The 21205-nt window shown below is 42.3% G+C and overlaps 1 protein-coding gene across 5 annotated transcripts in view; it reads left to right on the top strand.

Annotated features, from left to right (window-relative positions):
* The window catches only part of TUB (TUB bipartite transcription factor), a 128276-nt gene that overhangs the window by 82831 nt on the left and 24240 nt on the right, over positions 1 to 21205 (top strand). For 3 of the 5 annotated variants that reach the window (XM_083478101.1, XM_083478102.1, XM_083478105.1), the window contains exons 2-4: positions 10807 to 10858; positions 12127 to 12289; positions 18894 to 19028. In XM_083478101.1, coding sequence (XP_083334227.1) covers positions 10807 to 10858; positions 12127 to 12289; positions 18894 to 19028 — 350 coding nt within the window. The remainder of the gene's footprint in view (positions 1 to 10806; positions 10859 to 12126; positions 12290 to 18893; positions 19029 to 21205) is intronic. The other 2 variants (XM_083478103.1, XM_083478104.1) reach the window with 1 other exon arrangement.

The following is a 21205-nucleotide window of genomic DNA, read 5'->3' as shown; positions in this document are numbered from 1 at the left end:
TGAGCTGTATTTTCTAAGGCCAGAGGTAAATGGGAGAAAAAACATCTAGCTGGGAAGTCTTTTTAAAGCATCTAGCTGGGAAGTCTTTTTAAAGCTGTTTCTTCCTTAAACAGATAATGGGAAAAGCAGCTTGCTAAAGGGGGGGGATGTGAACTGAAGAGCCTTCTTTTGAAACTGTTTTAAACTGAGTCCTTTTCTTTCTTTCTCTCTCTACTTTAAAAAGGCCTTATTCCTTTTAAGAGGCTATCTGTGTTGTGTATTAAATATGTTGGCTTAAATGTAATTATGCAAAGGATTTAACAAATGCTAGAAGAGTTGTATTTATCTTGAAATTAAGTCAGCCACCAGTCCAGCCTCTTGCCAGACAAGAAGACGCCATCAAATGCTGTCCTGATATATTAGCTGCCAGACATTTGTTTAGAAACCTTCAAATGAAGGATATCTTTCAATGTTGATGTGAAACTCAAGATCCTTGACATATGTTTAAGATAAAAATTTAAGATTAACCATTTGTTTTAGAAGGCAATAGGGCAGGGAGGGCAAGAGGTGAGCTGGTAATTAAGATTCCTTGTTGAGACACATGTAAGATATATTACTACTTATTTGTCATTTATAGATGTAACAATATATAGCTGTTTGTGTTCCTTATAAGGACAGAAGGATATGGGTGTATCTTTTGTGATTGGTTATAGCAATCAGCCAATAGGAAATCCAACCAGGCTGATTGGACAGAGGCAGCCCAAGGAGGAGCAAAGGGGGCTGGATTAAGGGAATATAAGTGCTGGCCATAATGGCAGGAGGCCAGGCCAGAGCTTGGTAACCATATACCACTGTGCCTCTCATTTATTTGTCTGACAAATAAATAATTATTTTAAATTCTCTATTGCTGCGTTGAATATTTCATTCCAGCTAAGCGTTAACCACAAGCAGGGTGCTACATTTTATGGTGCCCTGTGACTCGGATAAGTGGTCTGCTGGAACGCAGCCCCTTCGCTCTACTGAGCAGGGTACAAGAGAGAGGATCTCTAAACTGCTTACCCAAGCGCGCACTGGTAAATTTTTCCAGGGGGAACGCAGAAGTCTCGTCTGTCTGATACCCTGCTCACTGGCGGCGACGGACCGGGGGGAAACGGAACCAACCAGGGGTAAGTGCACAAAGGGATTTTTGGCCCTCCAATTAATTGGGAGGAAGAGAAGTCTTGATCAAACTTCTGCGTCTCAGTAAGTGGGAACTGAGTACGCTAGGTGGTTGGGTATATCAGATGGTGGTCTGGTGGGGGAAAAGGGGAAGTTGGGAGGTAGTGTGTGGTGAAGTATCCAGCGCATTGTATGTGTGAGAAAGTACAGAGCAATCTGTAGCTGACCTGAGTGTGGAGTGGGTAGTACTTCGGTTCCCAGTGAGGCGACTCCATCTGGGCAAGAAACCCCACGAAGCGTGTGTGTGAGTGACTGAGTGGATACTTCACAGGGCCATACAATGGGAGTTGGGGGTTCAAAAGGGGAAAATACACCTCTTGAATGTATGTTAAATAATTTTAAGAAAGCCTTCTCAGGGGCGTATGGAGTCAAAATGACGCCAGAGCGCCTGAGAACGTTATGTGAATTAGAGTGGCCAAAGCAAAATACTGGATGGCCATCTCAGGGAACTTTTGATATAAATTTAGTAAGCAAACTTTGGTCTAACATCGCCAAAGAAATTGGAGGGTGCCCAGAACAATTTTCATATATAGATTCCTGGCTGAGCACATTAAATAAAAATCCTCCATGGATAAGGGAATGCAAAGTCCAACGATGCAAATTATTGGCTGTAAAAGCCGAAGCCAGGAAAGGAATCTTGCCAAATAAACTCAAACCCATTTTTGAGGGACCAGAGGAAGAGCTGCTTCCACCTCCACCCTATGCTCCACATCGAAGGGAGCCTAATCCAAACACTCCACCAGTTGTAACCCCAAGGCAAGAAAGTGGAATGAATAATGGGGCTGGAGTCACAGAACTTGATTCCTTGATAGATTATGATAAATATCTTCAGGAGGCATTGGAGGCCTATAATAAAGCCCAAGCAGAAGTGGTTATTCCATCTGTGAGTCCCAGTAGAACTCCATCTACAGTCTCTTTTAGTGAAACAACTGATTGCCTACCCCAAACTCCTGTACATCCAAGTCCTAGAGAATTATTACAGAAGTTACAGGGAGACCTTAATCGGTCAGCAAGCAATACAGCCAGGCGTATAAAGCTGCTAAAAGAACGCCTTGGGACAAATACCATCCCCTATGATTTGAGGCCCCTAGAGCAAAGCGAAGAGAAAGATCACGTAGTAGCCCCTCTCAGAAGAGTATTTGATGCACTTGAGGAGCCTGTGCTGGTTAACGGGCTACCTGGACCAAGGCCACCTCGAACTTCGACCCTGCAATATATTCCATTCACGACTACAGATCTGATGAATTGGAAAACACACACCCCATCTTTCGCAGAAAAACCTCAGGCTATGATGGACTTGGTGACTTCAATAATAAATACTCATAGTCCTACTTGGACAGATTGCCGCCAGCTCCTGAATACTCTGTTCACCACTGAGGAAAGGAGAGACATAATTGAAAAGGCACAGATATATTTGCGTGAGCAGGCCAGAGTGGGAAATATTTTTAATATTGACCGTCATCTCCAAGACAACTTTCCCTTGGAAGATCCTAATTGGGATCCAAACAATGTAATTCACCTGGCCAGACTTACCACCTACCGCCAGACGCTTGTGCAAGGTATCCGCAGGGCATGCCAGAAGCCCACTAATATGTCTAAAGTCTCAGAAGTAGAACAGAAACCAAATGAGAGTCCAGGAGACTTTTTAGAGAGGCTGCAAGAAGCCTATCGTATATGGACTCCTTTTGACCCTGAAGCCCCTGAAAACAGCAGAATGATTACTGCTACATTTGTGGCCCAGTGCGCTTCTGACATTCGTAAGAAAATTCAGAAATCAGAAGGATGGGAAGGGATGCTGATGAGCCAAATTATGGCCATTGCACGCCGAGTTTATCGGAATAGGGATGAGGCTGAGAAACAAGAGAAGAAGAAGTGGCAGAAGGAAAAGATGGTAATGCTAGCCACAGCAGTAAAGCAAGACTACCGCCCCTTAAATGGAGGAAGAGGGCGGGGAAGGAATCCACCACTGGGAAGGAATCAATGTGCAAATTGCAAGAAGGAGGGTCATTGGAAGCGGGAGTGTCCTGAACCCCTGAGGTTGGAAGAAGTACGCCCAGGCCCAGGCCCAGGCCCAGGCCCAGGCTCCGGCCCAAGAAACCAGGGACGGGGACGGGGAATGATTCGAGATGGAAGATATCAGAGACCTGGACAAGGACGGAGTAGGGACAATGTCATTGGACTGGCAGAGGAGGATTTTACCCAAGACTAGGAAAGACCGGACTCCATAAAGTTAGGCTTCCAGGAGCCCACGGTCACGATCCAATTAGGAAGCCATTTAATAGACTTTATGATTGATACTGGGGCTGAATACTCAGTACTCCCAGAACTATTGCAGAAAAAGGCATCCAAAAGTGTAGTCATTAAAAGTGCCACTGGTCAGTCAGCTAAGAGGTCTTTCCTCCAACCTTTGGAATGCCAGATTGGGGGACATCGTTTAACCCATCAGTTTTTGTATATACCTGAGTGTCCAATACCTCTCTTAGGTAGAGATATGCTGTCCAAATTGCAGGCCCAAATCACCTTCACTCCTCGAGGTCCAGAAATGAAACTGCCATCAAAGGCAGCAGGAATAATTTCCCTCTCAGTACCTAAGGAACAATCATGGCGCCTAATGTCAGCCCTGCAAGTCCAACCTACATTGGATACAGAGTTAAACAAGCTCCTCCGAACTCTACAGGTGCCACCAGGAGTATGGGCCGAAAATAGCCCACCAGGAATGGCCAAGAATATAGCTCCAATTGTAGTAACCTTAAAACCTATGGCTACCCCTGTATCTGTAAAGCAATATCCTTTACCCCGGCGAGCAGCAGAGGGCATCCAGAAACATTTGGACCGCCTATTAAAATATGGTCTGCTTAAGCCCTGCCAATCAGAATGGAACACACCCCTTTTGCCTGTTCGAAAACCTGGGACAGATGAATACAGGCCAGTGCAGGACTTGAGGCTCGTAAACCAGGCTATCGAGACCTTGCACCCAAATGTACCAAACCCATACACCCTGCTGAGTTTGATCCCACCAGAAGCAACATTTTTTACTGTATTGGACTTGAAAGATGCATTCTTCTGTTGCCGGCTGGCACCACAGAGCCAACCTATATTTGCCTTCCAGTGGGAAGACCCTTTAACAGGAACAAAAGGCCAGCTAACTTGGACGAGATTGCCCCAGGGATTCAAAAATTCCCCAACTTTATTTGGCACTGCCTTGGCGAAGGATCTAACAAGTTACCCCTCAATACCTGGAGAAAAGGTGGTTCTGCAATATGTAGATGACCTTATACTAGCAGCAAAGGATTTTGATACCTGTAAAGAAGGTACAGAGGAACTGCTCCACTTGCTCTGGCAAGCTGGCTACCGAGTTTCCCAGAAAAAGGCACAGTTATGTTTAGAAAAGGTCAAATATTTGGGCTTTGACATCTCACACCAACAACGAGCATTGAGGCCAGAGAGGAAAGAAGCTATTTGCCTTATCAAGGAACCTACCACAAGGAAACAACTTAGAGGATTCCTGGGAACAGCAGGGTTTTGTAGACTATGGATACCTGATTTCAGCAGTCTGGCCAAACCCTTACATGAAAGCACTCGAGGTGCAGAAAAGGACCCATTTGTATGGGGACCTGAGCAGCAACAAGCCTTTTTAGTTATCAAACAACGACTTATGGAGGCCCCAGCCCTTGGACTGCCTAATTCGGAAAAACCCTTTCAGCTGTATGTACATGAACAGAATGGGATTGCAGCGGCAGTCCTGACCCAGAGATTAGGAAGTTGGAACCGTCCAGTAGCTTATTTGTCAAAACAATTGGACTCAGTAGCAAAAGGATGGCCTCCATGCCTAAGGGCAGTAGCGGCCACTGCAAGCCTTGTCAAAGAAGCTGATAAATTTACCTTCGGCCAGACGATGTATGTGAATGTACCTCATGCTGTTCTGACACTCATGGAATATAAGGGTAGTTATTGGCTAACGAACCCAAGGATGGCTAGGTACCAAGGCCTATTGTGTGAAAATCCCAGGATTCATCTACGAGTAGTGAATATGCTCAATCCAGCGACTTTGCTGCCCCTACCAGAGGTAGATGATGAAGAATCACATGATTGTCTCCAAATAATGGATGAAGTTTATTCCAGTAGACCCGATCTGAAAGATGAACCATTGAAAAATCCAGATGTTGTATATTATACTGATGGTAGCAGTTACCTGCATGAAGGTGCCAGACGAGCAGGATATGCTGTGGTCACCAATGAGGAAGTTGTGGAAGCTGAAGCTTTGCCTGCTGGCACCTCAGCACAAAAAGCTGAACTTATAGGTTTAACTAGAGCTCTGCAATTGGCAGCCGGATGTAAGGCAAACATCTATACTGATTCTAAATATGCCTTCTTAACCCTGCATGCACATGGTGCTCTATGGAAAGAAAGAGGTCTAATAGGAGCCCACGGGAAGGCCTTGAAATATGGACCTGAAGTAGAAATCCTGTTAGAAGCAGTATGGGCTCCAGAACAGATTGCTGTAATGCACTGCAAAGGTCATGGACGAGGAAGGGATCCAATAACCAGAGGAAATCATGCTGCTGACAAAGCAGCCCGAGAGGCAGCCCAAAAGCCTGTGGGAGGATTTATAGCAGCCCTCATACCAGAGGTAGCTCCAGAAGAAGTTAAACCTCACTATACCCCAGAAGAGAGGAAGTGGGCTGAACAGGAAGGAGCAGTTGTGAAGGACGGTTGGATGATCCTGCCAGACAATAGGATTTATGTACCTCATCATCTAGCAGGCACAATTGTAAGAAATTATCATGAATCTACTCACCTTGGCGGTACTGCAACCAGAGAAAGTCTCAGTCGGAAGTTGTATATTATTAACCTATCACAATTAGCAACTTGCATTTCACAGAAATGTGTTCTTTGTGCTAAAAACAATCCCAGGCAGGGACCGGTACAACCTCCTGGAATCCAACATGTGGGATATGTCCCCATGGAAAGCCTAATTGTGGACTTCACAGAGCTGGTCCCTTCTAAGGGATTCAAGTATCTCCTTGTGTTTGTAGATACTCTTACCGGATGGGTTGAAGCTTTTCCCACCCGAACTGAAAAGGCACGAGAGGTAACTAAGAGACTCCTCACTGAATTGATCCCGAGGTTTGGATTACCTAGATGCATTGGAAGTGACAATGGGCCAGCGTTCATTGATCAAGTAGTACAAGAAGTATGTCGAGTCCTACAAGTGAAATGGAGACTGCATGCAGCCTATAGGCCTCAGAGTTCAGGGAAAACTGAAAGAATGAATCGGACTCTGAAAACCCAATTGGCAAAATTAACCCAGGAAACGGGATTGGGATGGGTAGATGTGTTACCCATAACACTGTTTTGTGTTCGGTGTGCACCCACAAAAAGACTTAAGTTGTCACCTTTTGAGCTCCTGTATGGGAGACCGCCCTCCTTTGTTCAGGATATTCCAGCTGATCTTAAACAAATAGGAGACCATGTGACACAGGGACAAGTGCAATCTCTCTCCCGTGTTTTTGTTTCTCTTAACAGGTGGGTCCTCGAGCGCACGCCGTGCAGCATTGCCGAGCCGATTCATCAGTTCCAGGCTGGCGATAGCGTATGGGTGAAAGAGTGGAAACGTGATCCACTTGCACCTAAGTGGCGTGGACCTTACACCGTCTTGCTCTCTACTCCAACAGCGGTGAAGGTAGCTGAGGTGACCCCCTGGATTCATCACTCCCGTTTGAAGAAGTCCGAAGGCAGTTGGACGTGCAAAGGTGACCCCTCTAATCCTCTTAAACTGACTCTCTCCAAAAACCCCTGTATCTAGCCCTACCGGGAACGGGCTAGGTCACGGGCAACATTAGACGACCGGCCTGCTGCAGCCACAACCTGGAAGCTGGCTGACCTGCGCACGCCTGAAGCTTGAGGAGCATCTGAACCAGCGATTGTGAAAGGAAAGATTCTCTTATACAATTAATTGACTGCCCACCCCCTTGTGGAACAATTATCAGAGATATTACTCATTGGGGATCCTCGGGATATATGTTTTGGTCTTGGTGGTTCCCCATTTCTGTCACTGGGGGAATTATATTGGGACTAATATTTATTTGCTATCACTATAAGGTAATCTTTTGTGGAAGGAATGCATATGCTAGACATCAACATGATTCTATTATTAATCCTGATCCCTTGGGAAGGGGAAGGGTCCTTGAATCTGGCCAAATTGACTAAATATGGATTCCACCATGACCACAATATGTGGGTAGGTTTAGCTGAAATGGTAGCCAATGTTGCAAATAGGACCAATTGCCTTGTTTGCTCTCTTGGGCCAGATGATTCAGAGGGAGGTATGCCCTTATTACCGATACCATTAGATGCCATTGGTATGGTAAGCGAAATACCACACCAAACAGAAGTACAGAATTTCCCCGGATGGAACTCAACTAAACCATTACGAGTTATACCTGTACAAGGGGAATTCTGTGTACATAAATCATCAGATGCAGCTGATTCTACCATGATAGGCTCTTCTCATTGTCACTATACTTGGGATAATATTAAGAATACCTGGGCACACGATACTACCTATCGAACTCGGGATGCCTTGCCCTGTGCACCTCCTTTTATTCATGCATGGAAAGTGGTATGGAACATAACTGTGACAGAAAAAGGCAATCTAACATACTGCACTGTGAACTCTCTACCTCTTTTGCTATTTCGCCTTCTGTACTCCACGTACCAAAGACCTCAGACACGATGGTTGTGGTGGATATGTGGAGAATGGGCATATAAGAAACTCCCCTCCAAATGGAGTGGGACTTGTTTCCTGGGATGGGTATTACCACCAATGTGGATTATGCCTACTAATTTGCCCAAGCGTACACGAAGAAACGCTGATATTTCTCATATAGCAGGAGGAAGTACCCAAAGTTGGAGCGGTACTGATGATTGGCCACCAGAGCGCATTATAGCCTATTATGATCCTGCCTCCTGGAATCCTGGTGAGCTCATACAAGGGGCACGGGATCCTATTTATAATCTAAACAGAATAATTCGATTGCAAGCAGTAGTGGAACTTGTAACCAATGCAACGGCCCGGAGTTTGAGACTTATTGCACAACAATTGGATGAAAGTAGAGCCGCCATTTTGCAGCTGAAAATGGGAATGGATTATGTACTTGCCAAGCAGGGAGGCCTATGTGGAGTCTTGAACTTGACAGGGAATGCCTGTTGCTTTAACATTTCAGATAATGGTGAGGCAATCCGTGTGTTGGCCACAAAAATGGAGAATATAGCACATGTCCCAGTACAAACATGGGAAGGATGGGATATGGGATGGCTCACCAATTGGTTACCTAATGTCACAGGACTCAAAGGGATACTATTGTCTTGCTTGTTTTTCTTGACAGTAGTGGTAATGGTTTTATGTATGATGCCATGTATCATTTCATGTTTTAGAAGTACAATTAGCAAGATGGTTTCAAATGAAACTCTACCTCATATCATGGCCCTATACAGAGCTTTACCTCAGGAATATGATGAAGGTCAAGCTATCAAGGACACTTGGGACGAAGGTCCTTGAGCTTGAAAGGGGGGAATGAGGCATCAGGCATAAGCCTGCATTTTATTAATGTTTGATCAGGACTTGTATATTAGAGAGAGCCTAAAAGATTTTCAAATGTTTCAATGCCAGGCAGAGAAAACCTTGGCCATTCTCCTAAGACAAGGGGCCCCCTTTTTGATTGATAGCAGAAAACAATTCTCAAAGTCATAAAAGCTGAAATTACAGACTAAAAGCAGGACATTGACCCTACATGTTACAGAAGATAACAAAGGCAGAGATAAATATAATTAGGAATGGGCAAATAGTAAAATGATACCATGGGCCTCTCTTAAAACCTTGAGCTGTATTTTCTAAGGCCAGAGGTAAATGGGAGAAAAAACATCTAGCTGGGAAGTCTTTTTAAAGCATCTAGCTGGGAAGTCTTTTTAAAGCTGTTTCTTCCTTAAACAGATAATGGGAAAAGCAGCTTGCTAAAGGGGGGGGATGTGAACTGAAGAGCCTTCTTTTGAAACTGTTTTAAACTGAGTCCTTTTCTTTCTTTCTCTCTCTACTTTAAAAAGGCCTTATTCCTTTTAAGAGGCTATCTGTGTTGTGTATTAAATATGTTGGCTTAAATGTAATTATGCAAAGGATTTAACAAATGCTAGAAGAGTTGTATTTATCTTGAAATTAAGTCAGCCACCAGTCCAGCCTCTTGCCAGACAAGAAGACGCCATCAAATGCTGTCCTGATATATTAGCTGCCAGACATTTGTTTAGAAACCTTCAAATGAAGGATATCTTTCAATGTTGATGTGAAACTCAAGATCCTTGACATATGTTTAAGATAAAAATTTAAGATTAACCATTTGTTTTAGAAGGCAATAGGGCAGGGAGGGCAAGAGGTGAGCTGGTAATTAAGATTCCTTGTTGAGACACATGTAAGATATATTACTACTTATTTGTCATTTATAGATGTAACAATATATAGCTGTTTGTGTTCCTTATAAGGACAGAAGGATATGGGTGTATCTTTTGTGATTGGTTATAGCAATCAGCCAATAGGAAATCCAACCAGGCTGATTGGACAGAGGCAGCCCAAGGAGGAGCAAAGGGGGCTGGATTAAGGGAATATAAGTGCTGGCCATAATGGCAGGAGGCCAGGCCAGAGCTTGGTAACCATATACCACTGTGCCTCTCATTTATTTGTCTGACAAATAAATAATTATTTTAAATTCTCTATTGCTGCGTTGAATATTTCATTCCAGCTAAGCGTTAACCACAAGCAGGGTGCTACACTATCATTCCCTGACTCTGACACCTGTACACTTACATTTTTTTTATTTATTGAATTTTTGCCCTGCCCTGCCTCCCCCAAGTTGCTCAGGGTGGCATAATTTTTATACAATTTAAAAACAAAAAACAAAGCAAAAACATTCTAAAACAGATCAAAACATTCTGATAACACTTACAATTAAAAACATATTTCCATCCAATGATCTCAGTGTTACCATCAACAGTATTCTTAAGCCACCAAATGTTTAAAAACAATGTTTTTGATTTCCCTCATAAAGTTAATAATGATGGGAGACAAGCACACCTCGCTAGAGAGGGCATTCCACACCTGGGGGAGCACCACTGAAAAGGCCCTGTTTTGCTGTGGTTAACTTGATCCAAGTGATCCAAAATACTGCAATAAATTTCTTTCCGGCAGCAACCCTCCCCTGGTTGCCCACAATGAAATGAGAGATCCTTCATCTTTCCTGAGTATTCCTTACACTCCAGAGGATTTCGAGATTGGGGGGGGGGGGAGAGAATAAGCAACAGAGAGAAGCTCTGGTAGACACACACAGAACTTGGTGGTAGGGAGAGGTCATTTGGCTACTATGTGCCAGGCTTTAGAGACACTTGGATTATTGCTGCTTCTGAGTGTCCGGTTTTGCAGAATTTGTAAACCAAATCGTTCTTAAACTGGACTGTTCTTAAACCGAGGCACCACTGAATAGATAATTATAGAACAGCAAGTTTTTCTTCTCTGGTTAGATGAGTAAATTCTGCTTTTATTTATTTATTTATTTATCTTGGCAGCGTTTTAGATGATGAGAGCAGCAATCTCCGGCAACAAAAGCTTGACAGACAGGTGAGTTTGTAAAACTTTCATTGCACTTCATTGGTTATTTCATGTTGATAGCTGGAGCTTGCTTAACTGGATTTCTTAAGTATAAGACAAACCTCCTCTTACTGATATTCACAATTGGTAACTTTTAGGTTTTTTCCATAGCATAAATCAGTGCTGACCAATAAGCCACAGGGCTCTTTAAAACTAGGTGTGTAGTTTTGCTGTGGATATGGACAAATGAGTCATAAATATGCACTATCTACCATCATAATATAAACATGGAAACATCTGGAATGAGAGATCCATACAGCTGGGAAATACACTCCCCTTCTGGTTATAAAATCTGCTAAGGAACTGAGAACTGAAATACGGTATTTGTTTAATGTTCAGCGTAGATCACTGTTACCCTGGGCTGCGATGTTGATACTAGCTTTCAAATTTGTCTTTGATACAAAATAATATTTGGAATCTAAATCGGAAAATCAGATATCCCACCCTCTCATTTTGGGCCCAGTCAGCATTTTCACATGTTCCATAATCAGGCCACAGTGCTCCATTCTCCAGGTTAGGGGTGTGATGTATGAAATTACTTTCAGCCACCCCTGAACAAGCATGGGTCACTTACATGGTCTGATGCAAGTAGTTATTAGTATGTTTTCCAGAATCATCACTAGCAATTGGCTGCAGCCTGCTTGTTTTGTGCTTCTCAGGGCCGGGGGGTGGGGTGGGGTGGTGGGGATTGCTCTGATGGATCATGCAATTGTTGCAGAATCTCTGTGCTAGATTAGTTGTAGCATTGGGAAAGACTTTTATGCATTTAACAGTGCAATTCTCCCCGTGCCTATTCAGACATAAATCCCATTGATTCAGTGGCTAGGGAGTTGCAGCACATAGAGCTTAGATCATAATTATAATCAGCATAATACAGCAATAATTTTAGGTCCTATATTTTATTGCTTTCCCAATATTTAGTATAGGTGATTTTAAATCTCAAATCTGACTATCAGTAGAGGTGTCATATATCTCTGCTCTTAGCACCATAGGTATTTTTGTTTTTTAAAGTTTTTAAAGAGGCTCTCCATAAAGAATTGCTTGTGTATCTCCACTGTACATAATAGTAGCAAAATAAATGGTTTGATACAGAATTGTGGTAGGTGGTCGATGTCCAATTTAATATTGTTTGGTTCAAAGCATCTTGCTGAGACACCCAGAAATTAGTCCATAGGCCCACAGATTCCTATTTAATCTAATGAGGAGCTCTCTCTGTGTGTCACTGTCTGTTTTCCCAGCGAGCATTACTTGAGCAGAAGCAGAAGAAAAAACGTCAGGAGCCACTGATGGTTCAGTCCAATGTGGACAGCCGGACAAGGGCGCGCAGAATGAAACAGTCAGAAGAACAAGCACCATTGGTTGAATCTTACCTCAACAGCAACAGCAGCACCATTTATAATGGTATGTGTCCTAATTTACTGGAAAATGTTGAGGGCAGGGAAAGTATCAAGAGATGCATTTGAGAATATGCTGACAAGAATTTTAGGGAAAAAGTAATATAAACTGGTCTAAATATAGGCACCAGAATTGAATACTTGTTCCTTTTTACACGGCAGCTCGGTCTCCCTATAACTCTTACTTCAATAATCCATCAAATAGTATTTTGATTATTATTCTCCCAGTGGAATCTTGGGAAAGAATGGTAAATATACATATTTTAGTAAACATTATGTGTGACACTGCAATATCATGCAGCCCAGATGACCTTATTAATGTGAGCATACAGTTCCTTTGCTCACAGATTCATTTTATATGCATGCTCATTACATTTTAGCTTATAATTATGCCATCATTTGCTTCAACTGCAGTAAGTCTGAGACAACCCTTCTCCCCTTCCCACCATATGAAAATCTCAATCCCCTAAAGTATGTATTTCCTTGCAAAATATTACAGGGAAAATGTTATTTTTTTACAATAGCCTTTTAGAAAATTGCATCGATGTTCACTTTTCCCCTTTAGCATTCCTCAAAAGTGTTTTTGTTTTTTTTAAAAAAATACAAATTAAAGAAGCATTTGAATTTCATTAGCCCTTTTTAACAGCAATTTAAATGTACACGGTGTTTGAATATTAAATGCATTTGACTTAGTCTCAGCAGCCTTTTCTTCAGTTACATTTATAAATTGGAAACCACACTGTGACTAGAACTTCTGTTTGGATTAATGATTTGCATTTTGTGGCTCAGCACATGTTGGTGTGCATGTGCACAGAGGAGAGAAGCATTAGGTTGCATCCAGCACTGCCATCATTGGCATAACTTCTCCATCCTCTTCTCTCTCCTACGGTCCCCTGCACAGGCCAAAATATGCTCTGTAATGTTGAGGGACCGGATTTTGGCATTTGGGGGGTTGCAGGCAGAGGAGAGGAAGGTGGGATCCTGTTGCGTGTGTGGTACTCTGATCATGCGGAGCATGATGCAACCCATTTTTCCTATGGAAAATGTGTTGGCTCAAAATACATTCAGTTCCTGTCTGCTTCTTCCTTCCTTTTATATAACTTGTAAAAAATAATAATCAAATGTATTTCAGATGAAAAGTTTTGGCTGTACATTGTTTAATTTTGAGCGCCATTTTACTTTGAGCCATAAATGACATTAGTTTTCCACCAAGTGGCAAGTTTCAAGTTACCAGTTCAGTGGATGTTTGTGCACATTCTATTAATGAGCATTAGTTAACACTTAAAATGTTTTAAATGTTTTTATTCACACAAGCAGGGGGAATCTAACATATATATGAAACAGTGTTTTAATTTACATTTCAAGATGTGAGAAAATTTCAGTTTTGTTAACCTGTAATCGAAAGCATGGGCTGATACAGAAAATTAAATGTTCTCTATTAAAGAAAACCTACCTTTTTGTTTCAGTTCATCCTCCTTTTTGTGTTAACAAAAGTACAGTTAAAACTTAATAGCTTTCTACTTTTTCAGTAGAAAAAAAGGACCTGGGTACAAATTTAACATAAGATAAAATTGTTCCAGAAAAGCTTCACGTAGGGAGGAAAAACCTAAGGTTACAGGAGAAAGATAAAGAAAAAAAATGTTCTGTCTTTATCAAAGGACACCAGCATAAGAAAATGTCAAGTCAAAACATTGTTAACAACCAGCCAGGCTTTATCAGTACTGTGGGATGATAATGCTTCAACATTTACAGTGGTACCTTGGTTCTCAAACTTAATCGGTTCTGGAAGTCTGTTCCAAAACCAACGTGTTCCAAAACCAAGGCACACTTTCCCATAGAAAGTAATAGAAAATGGATTAATCTGTTCCAGACTTTTAAAAACAACCCCTAAAACAGCAATTTAACATGAATTTTACTATGTAACAAAACCACTGATCCATAAAATGAAAGCAATAATCAATCTGTACTATAAAATAAGTAAGACAGTATAGTAGATGATAAAAAATTAAATTATTTTTTTCCCTTACCTGCACTGATGATAGTCATTCTTTGAATGGGGGGCTTTTATCCATTTCCGCAGTCACTCACTCACTCAATCAATCAATCAATCAATCAATCATAAAACAAGTCATGGTCACAAAAATGAAAAAGCCACATAAACTAAAACCCAAAAAATAACAAAAACAAAAGCACCAAATATCACCTCAGAACACTTTAATTACGATGGGGGGGGGGCTTAAATTTGCTGGGCAAGGGTAAAATGGGATGAAAAAAGCCTTAATTACTATGTGGAGGACTCAAATTTGCTGCACGACAGTGAAAACAGAAGCTTAGGAGCATGTTTGACTTCCGAGGCAAAGTTTGAAAACCGGATCACCTACTTCCGGGTTTGCAGCGTTCAGGTTCCGAGTTGTTCGGGAACTAAACTGTTTGAAAACCAAGGTACCACTGTAGTAAGATTCATCTAAAAATCAGGAAAGGAATCAAGTGAATTAAAATAATATTTCACGCTATTTACCAGAAGGAAAAGAAGCTGCTCTTCCTTGTCATTCAAGGCCTATTTAAATCAGCCTCCCAGACTGATGTTTAGCATGATACATAGGGCTAGGTATTCTATGTGCCAGCATAAATCTCTTCAGGGTAAAACACAGGCCTCTCCTTTGCACCTTGTGGTTTGCAAAGGCAGAGCTTCAGTTCCATGACAGTCATTTGTAGCAGGTAAGATTTGGAATGAATGAGTTCACACGTGTAGACTTCTCTTCAGAGAAGGATAATTGGCTAATTTACACTCTGTATAAATGCCATCTGTATTTCATTTCATTTTGTGTTCTGGATGGAGCGTTCTGTACTCTCTATTGCTTCCACATTGACAGGTGACTAGAAGCCTCATGCCACCATCACAGCCATGTGTACACTTGATCTCTGGCCACTTCCTCGACAGAGAATTGCACCCTGGGACAACCCCAGATGCTGCTCGCCTAACATAATGGAGCCGCAAAGCCAGAGGCAGGCAGGACAAATATTCCTCGTGGTCTTCTCTTTCAGTAGGCTGATGCAGCACAAGAAGTCCTGCACTCTGTGATTTCCAGAGGGCAGGATTAGAACTAATGGATGGAAATGGCAAGGAAGCAGATTTCAGCTAACTAGCAGGAGAAACTTTCACAGTATGAGCTATCTGGCAATGGACGAGGCTGCCTTGGGAGATAGTGGGCTGTTCTTTACTGGAGACTTTTAAACAGGGGTGGCCAGCTGCCAGGGATGCTGCTGTTGCACCCTATGTTGCAAATCTTGCACTGAGTAGGGGGCTAGACCTCCTGGCTTCCTTCTAAGCTTGATATTCTACTGAGCATGGCTGAAGCATTCCCAGGAATGAATTGCTGAGGTAGCAAAAAGGAATTGAGCACAAGATGGGATTACATGGAGCGGCCACCTACTATGGTCCTTTCCAGGAGCTCAGTTCCGCCCACCTGTCAAATTCGGCCTGCGAGGCTGATAAGGAGCAAAAAAGGTTCTCCGTCCCTGCCATAGTTTATTGTTCTACTCTAAGTGTCAATTTATTCTGCTGAAATTATAGGGTACTCTCTGTTTATCTTTTTTGAAAATCTCATTTGGCTGCTTTTATAGCAAATAATTCAGTTTTTAATATCTCCCATTCCACCTATGTGGATTCAAGGCATCAATATGTGCTGGAGGGACATATGGCAGGGCAGCTTCATGACAGTGCCCCACCTCATGTGGTGCTATGGACAGTATGGATCAGTCCTCAAACCTAAAGTCATATGGATTGCTAAGCTCTGCCTCAACAAAATTAGACATGCATATTAAAACTGAAATTCAGGCTTTGACAAGTGCAGAGAAAGTGCCACCTTTGGAGCTAACATCTCAAGCTGCAGCCCACAGTATTTATTTATTTTGCTTCTGGCTATTCCTAGTTAGTTGAGCAAACTGCTGAAATAAGAAGTGCCAGACAGTTTCTGTGTTTCTTTAAAAATGCAGTTTAGGGACACATGCAAATCAACTCATGCTTTAGACACTTTTAATACCTCACCAAGACTCCTCAGTGGAGCACTAACAGAGCCTTCTTGTGAGCACACACAGAGTCCCTTTTCAAAAAAATTGGATAGTCCCAAATGCATTTCAACACAGCTGGACATTGTTGGAGGGATGTCCAGACCAGGCATACTTGGCCCTCCAGATGTTTTGGGACTACAATTACCATCATCCTGAACACTGGTCCTGTTAGCTAGGGATGATGGGAGTTGTAGTCCCAAAACAGCTGCAGGGCAAGTTTGCCTATGCCTGGTCCAGACTATGTGTGTGACTCCAAGAAAGAATTGACAATGATGATGATATCCAGATGCGAAATGGACCAACTATTGAAAGTCATCTTGCAGGAAACACAAGGCAAAACAACAGATGTGTATACACACAAATCTATGTGTCTGAGTGACCTGAAAACCTAATCATTCATTGCTAACAGATGCTGCAATCCACACCAGATCACCAAGCTTGTAGGATGCCATGAACCACCAATGGGGAACCTGTGGTCCTCCAGATGTTGCTCGACTCCAACTCCCATCAATTGACCATTGACATGCTGGTGGGGGCTGATGGAAGCTGGAACCCAGCCACAGCTGACTGACCACAGCTTCCTCATCCCTGCCATAGAGGAAATCTGATATGACCATTCTTCATCTTCCTCTTTGTCAAGGAGCAGCGGTTCCTGGAACTCTTCCTGTTATCATTACTGGTAATTGTTGCAGCTTTAGAACTTCCCAAATATAATTAAATGGCTTTATATGAATGCCAGGTCTTTTACTCAAGGCTGCTTGCCATTTGAATCTTATTTCTTTAAAAGGACCCTCTTTTGGCAGCTTGAACATCTGAGCACTTATCCTAAACTCTAAAAAAAGCAGAATATTAAATCAAAGCTGGAACTAGTGTGGAGTTTGTTTTAATGGTGCGCAGAAGCTCTGACTTATGAAAGGAATGTGGCAATTTAGGCTGCCATATTATGCACATTTACTTGAAAGCAAAGCCCCATTGAATTCATTGGGATTTGCTTCTAAGTGTACATAGATACTTGTAATTGCATTGTTTGTGAGCTCTGAAGTTACATAACATTACCACTCCCGCCCCCTTTTCTGTACTTTAATGAAGGTGTGTGTATGGAGTGGGGATTGGAGGAGCAGAAGGAGCAGCCTGCCAGCTTCTCTTTTTTACTTTGTTGCAGAAATATTTATTTGTATGCGTTTCAAATAAGTAAACTGACAATATGAAACTACTGTGATTTCTATTTGCTTCACAGGTTCATGCAGGTCAAATTACAGTGGTACCTCGAGTTACATACACTTCAGGTTACATACGCTTCAGGTTACAGACTCCGCTAACCCAGAAATAGTACCTCGGGTTAAGAACTTTGCTTCAGGATGAGAACAGAAATTGTGCTCCGGTGGTGCGGCGGCAGCTGGAGGCCCCATTAGCTAAAGTGGTGCTTCAGATTAAGAACAGTTTCAGGTTAAGAACGGACCTCCGGAACGAATTAAGTACTTAACCCGAGGTACCACTGTATAAGGCCTGCAATCCTTTGCACATTTACTTAGGAATTAGTTCCACTGAACATAGTGAGATTTGCTTATTAGCAGGCATTCATAGATTGAATTGCAAAGTAGCTGAATGGGTTATGCCAGCACAAAAGCTCCTGTGCTTAATTTTGTTACATTTTGAGTTGATGGTCTCTCATTTTTTTCTGTTGTCCTCTTTGAGAATTTGCAAAACATGTTTAGATAAAGCAGAGGAGAAGTGAGACTAGAAGACCCAGATACTAGCCAGTAAATTTACCATATTTTTCGCTCTATAACACGCACCCGACCATAACACGCACATAGTTTTTAGAGGAGGAAAATCCGTAGGCATGCCACCCGTAGGCATTCCCTCCATAACACGCACAGACATTTCCCCTTACTTTTTAGGAGGAAAAAAGTGAGTGTTATGGTGCAAAAAATACGGTAGTTGCTGCTGGGGACTTTTACTTGATGCTTGAAAGGGCAGGCTGGTGCCTGTACATAGAAATAAGTTGACTTGTAGGTAAATGCTGCTGCTTGCAATTTGAAGTGGCAAATTTGATGGAGACAGTGTCCCTTGCAGCATCCCGTCCGATATTATTAGGAACATTGCAGGAATGTTAGTACATTTTTAATAAGGTGCTGTTTTCCCCCAGAAGGAATCTTAGAAATGGAGCCTTAACTAATGATATCACAGGGTACCATGTGCACATGGCACTCTTCTTCTGATGTCCTTGGACATAGCAGTCAAGACTGGTTCACCCAGGCAAAATGTAACACAGAAAGGGATTGCCATTTATTTTACTAGCAGCCTAAAGGTAAAGATGGTAATATACTGCTTATTTAAAATATCATTATAAACCTGCAGTCTTCTACTCTATACTGTCTTCTTTCTCTGGAACTGACTTGATATATATATAAATACTTTTACAATCTGCCTGCTTGCTTGCTCACTTCTTGTGGCTTCATAGGTTTCTCATTTCTTCTCTCCTCTGTTTTTCTCTTTGTGTTTCTTTTTGGTTGGGGTGTCTGGATTCTCTCAAGCAGTACAGGAGCCTGAGCAAGAGGACGTAAAGGTGGTAGCAGAGTCACAAGCTCCAAAGTCAACTAAAAAAGCCAAGGCAGCCACAGGAGGCTGCCAAACTGGCAACATCAGAAAGGAGAAAAAGGGGAAGCACAAAGGTTAGCTGCATGCTGCTGATTATTAAATAAGAATGAGACAAGTCACCATATGTTTATACAATGGCAAGGGGTGATTTATTTATTTTTTCGCATATTTTTTCATTCAGGGTACACATTGTCTGAAACCTATATTATATATATGTATAAGCATTCAGTAGATGGAGTTTGCATTGTCCAGTTGAGATATCAAGTGCACCCAAGTACTGATATTTCTACTCCTTTAATTGGTGGTGTTAAGTAAGGATTTAATGCTTACCACTTTCCCAGAAAGCCTCAGAGCAAGCTACAACATGTATAAACCAAGGTGCAAGATTCCAGGAACAAAGCAATAATATAACAAGTCCCTGGTGAATGCTGCCCACAAAATCCTAGCTTAACCCCAGTGACTCAAATCCAAATTAGAAATGTTTTCAAGACTTTTGAAAAGATACACTCTCTCTGCCGAGTCTCCAAAGAGACGTTTTAAATTTATTAGCTACTTGCCACATATACAGAGTGTAGTTATTCAGTATTTATGTATTTTTAATAAAAAAATTATAGCCTCTCTGGGTGGGAAACAATAAAAGCATATGAAAACAGAGTCCATTCACAATGAGCAAAATTAACAAAATCCATCAGACGCAGCAGATCAGCCACACATTAAAAATTATCAAAAACTTAGGCAAACAACTGTATTTTAAGCTACTGTCTAAATAATAACAAAGTCAGTGCCTGCTGAATGTCAATAGGACTGTTCCTCTGGTTTGTTCTAATGGCATTTTTTGCCCATTCTATCTAGCATGGAAAGCCTAGATACAGCTGTATCCAAGTGCTTGTATTTATTGGTTTATTTCATCGATTGCATTTTTGGGAACATCTTTTTCTATTCCACATAATAAAGGCCAGTGTTTGCTAGTAGATATTTGGGTTCACCTTTGTGGATATGGGGGTGCACTGTCAAGAGGCTTTCAGACTGGGCTGCTTGACTGCATCGCCATGGTACCTATTTCTCCATGTGCAGCATGTTGTGCATGAAGACATGGACGTGAAGCTCCACTCTGCCAGTCATCTGTCACTCTGCCAGTCACTCTGCCAGTGTCTGTGTGTGAATGAAGAGCAAAGGATCTGCTCATTTTCTGAGCACAGTTGGTGCCTGTGATAAACAGAACAGGACATGTGACAGACCCCACTGATCTGGGTGATGCACATGCCCAGCATTCATTGTCACAACCTTGGCAATCCCAAGGGCCAAGTTAGATGTGACGTTTGTCACACAGGTACCCCATGCATAGTTGATTTTCAAATAACAAATAGCCTGTGTGGTTAGCAAACTGGATCAGACCTGTGGTGTTGGGAAGAGGTGGGCTTCCCCTCTTTGTCTCCGTTAGAATCCCCCAGCCTCCACAAGGTGAATACTTAGGTGTTGGTTAGTCATTCTAATAGGGACCGTAGCAAAGTGTTGGCTCCCACACCTCAATATACCACAGTCCTGATTTAGCTCTCTCACACATGTTGGACAAGATGGCTCCAACAGGCCCCTTCTTATGTTCTTGTGCAGGGGTCAGCAAACTTTTTCAGCAGGGGCCGGTCCACTGTCTCTCAGACCTTGGGGGGGGGACTATATTTTTGGGGGGAAAGAAGAAGAACGAATTCCTATGCCCCACAAATAACCCAGAGATGTATTTTAAATAAAAGGACACATTCTACTCACGTAAAAACACGCTGATTCCGGACTATCCGCGGGCCGGATTTAGAAGGCGATTGGGCCAGATCCGGGCCTTAGTTTGCCTATCCATGCCCTGAGTTAAAGAAAATTCAACAACGGAAGGGCAAAATGAATGACAAATGCTCTCTACTTTGCCCTTTAGTCAGTGTACACCCAAGGTTCCCATACTGCTGGCCCTTTTTTCAGCTGTGCTATCCATGCTCCTCTGCTAAGCCCTTGGTCTGGAACTTGTATCTAGAAGGGGCTGTTTGTACAGCTCAGTCTTGAAAAATTGTGCATCGGGAATGCAGACTTGCGAAGTGCTGTCTTCCGTAGTGTGCCAGAAGGCAGAGATACCCTGTATAGGCAGTACACCTGCTTTTCCAAAATCTTCCGATTATCTGGAAATCTACCTAGTTTATGCAGAGGAATGAGATTATACTTGGCATGGTTTAGGAAACAAGCACTCACTTGATTTCTGAATTTGAAAAGG

Source organism: Podarcis liolepis (genome assembly GCF_965112155.1).
Source record: "Podarcis liolepis genome assembly, chromosome: 1".
Taxonomy (NCBI): Eukaryota; Metazoa; Chordata; class Lepidosauria; order Squamata; family Lacertidae; genus Podarcis; species Podarcis liolepis.
This window is presented reverse-complemented; position numbering and strand designations above follow the sequence as displayed.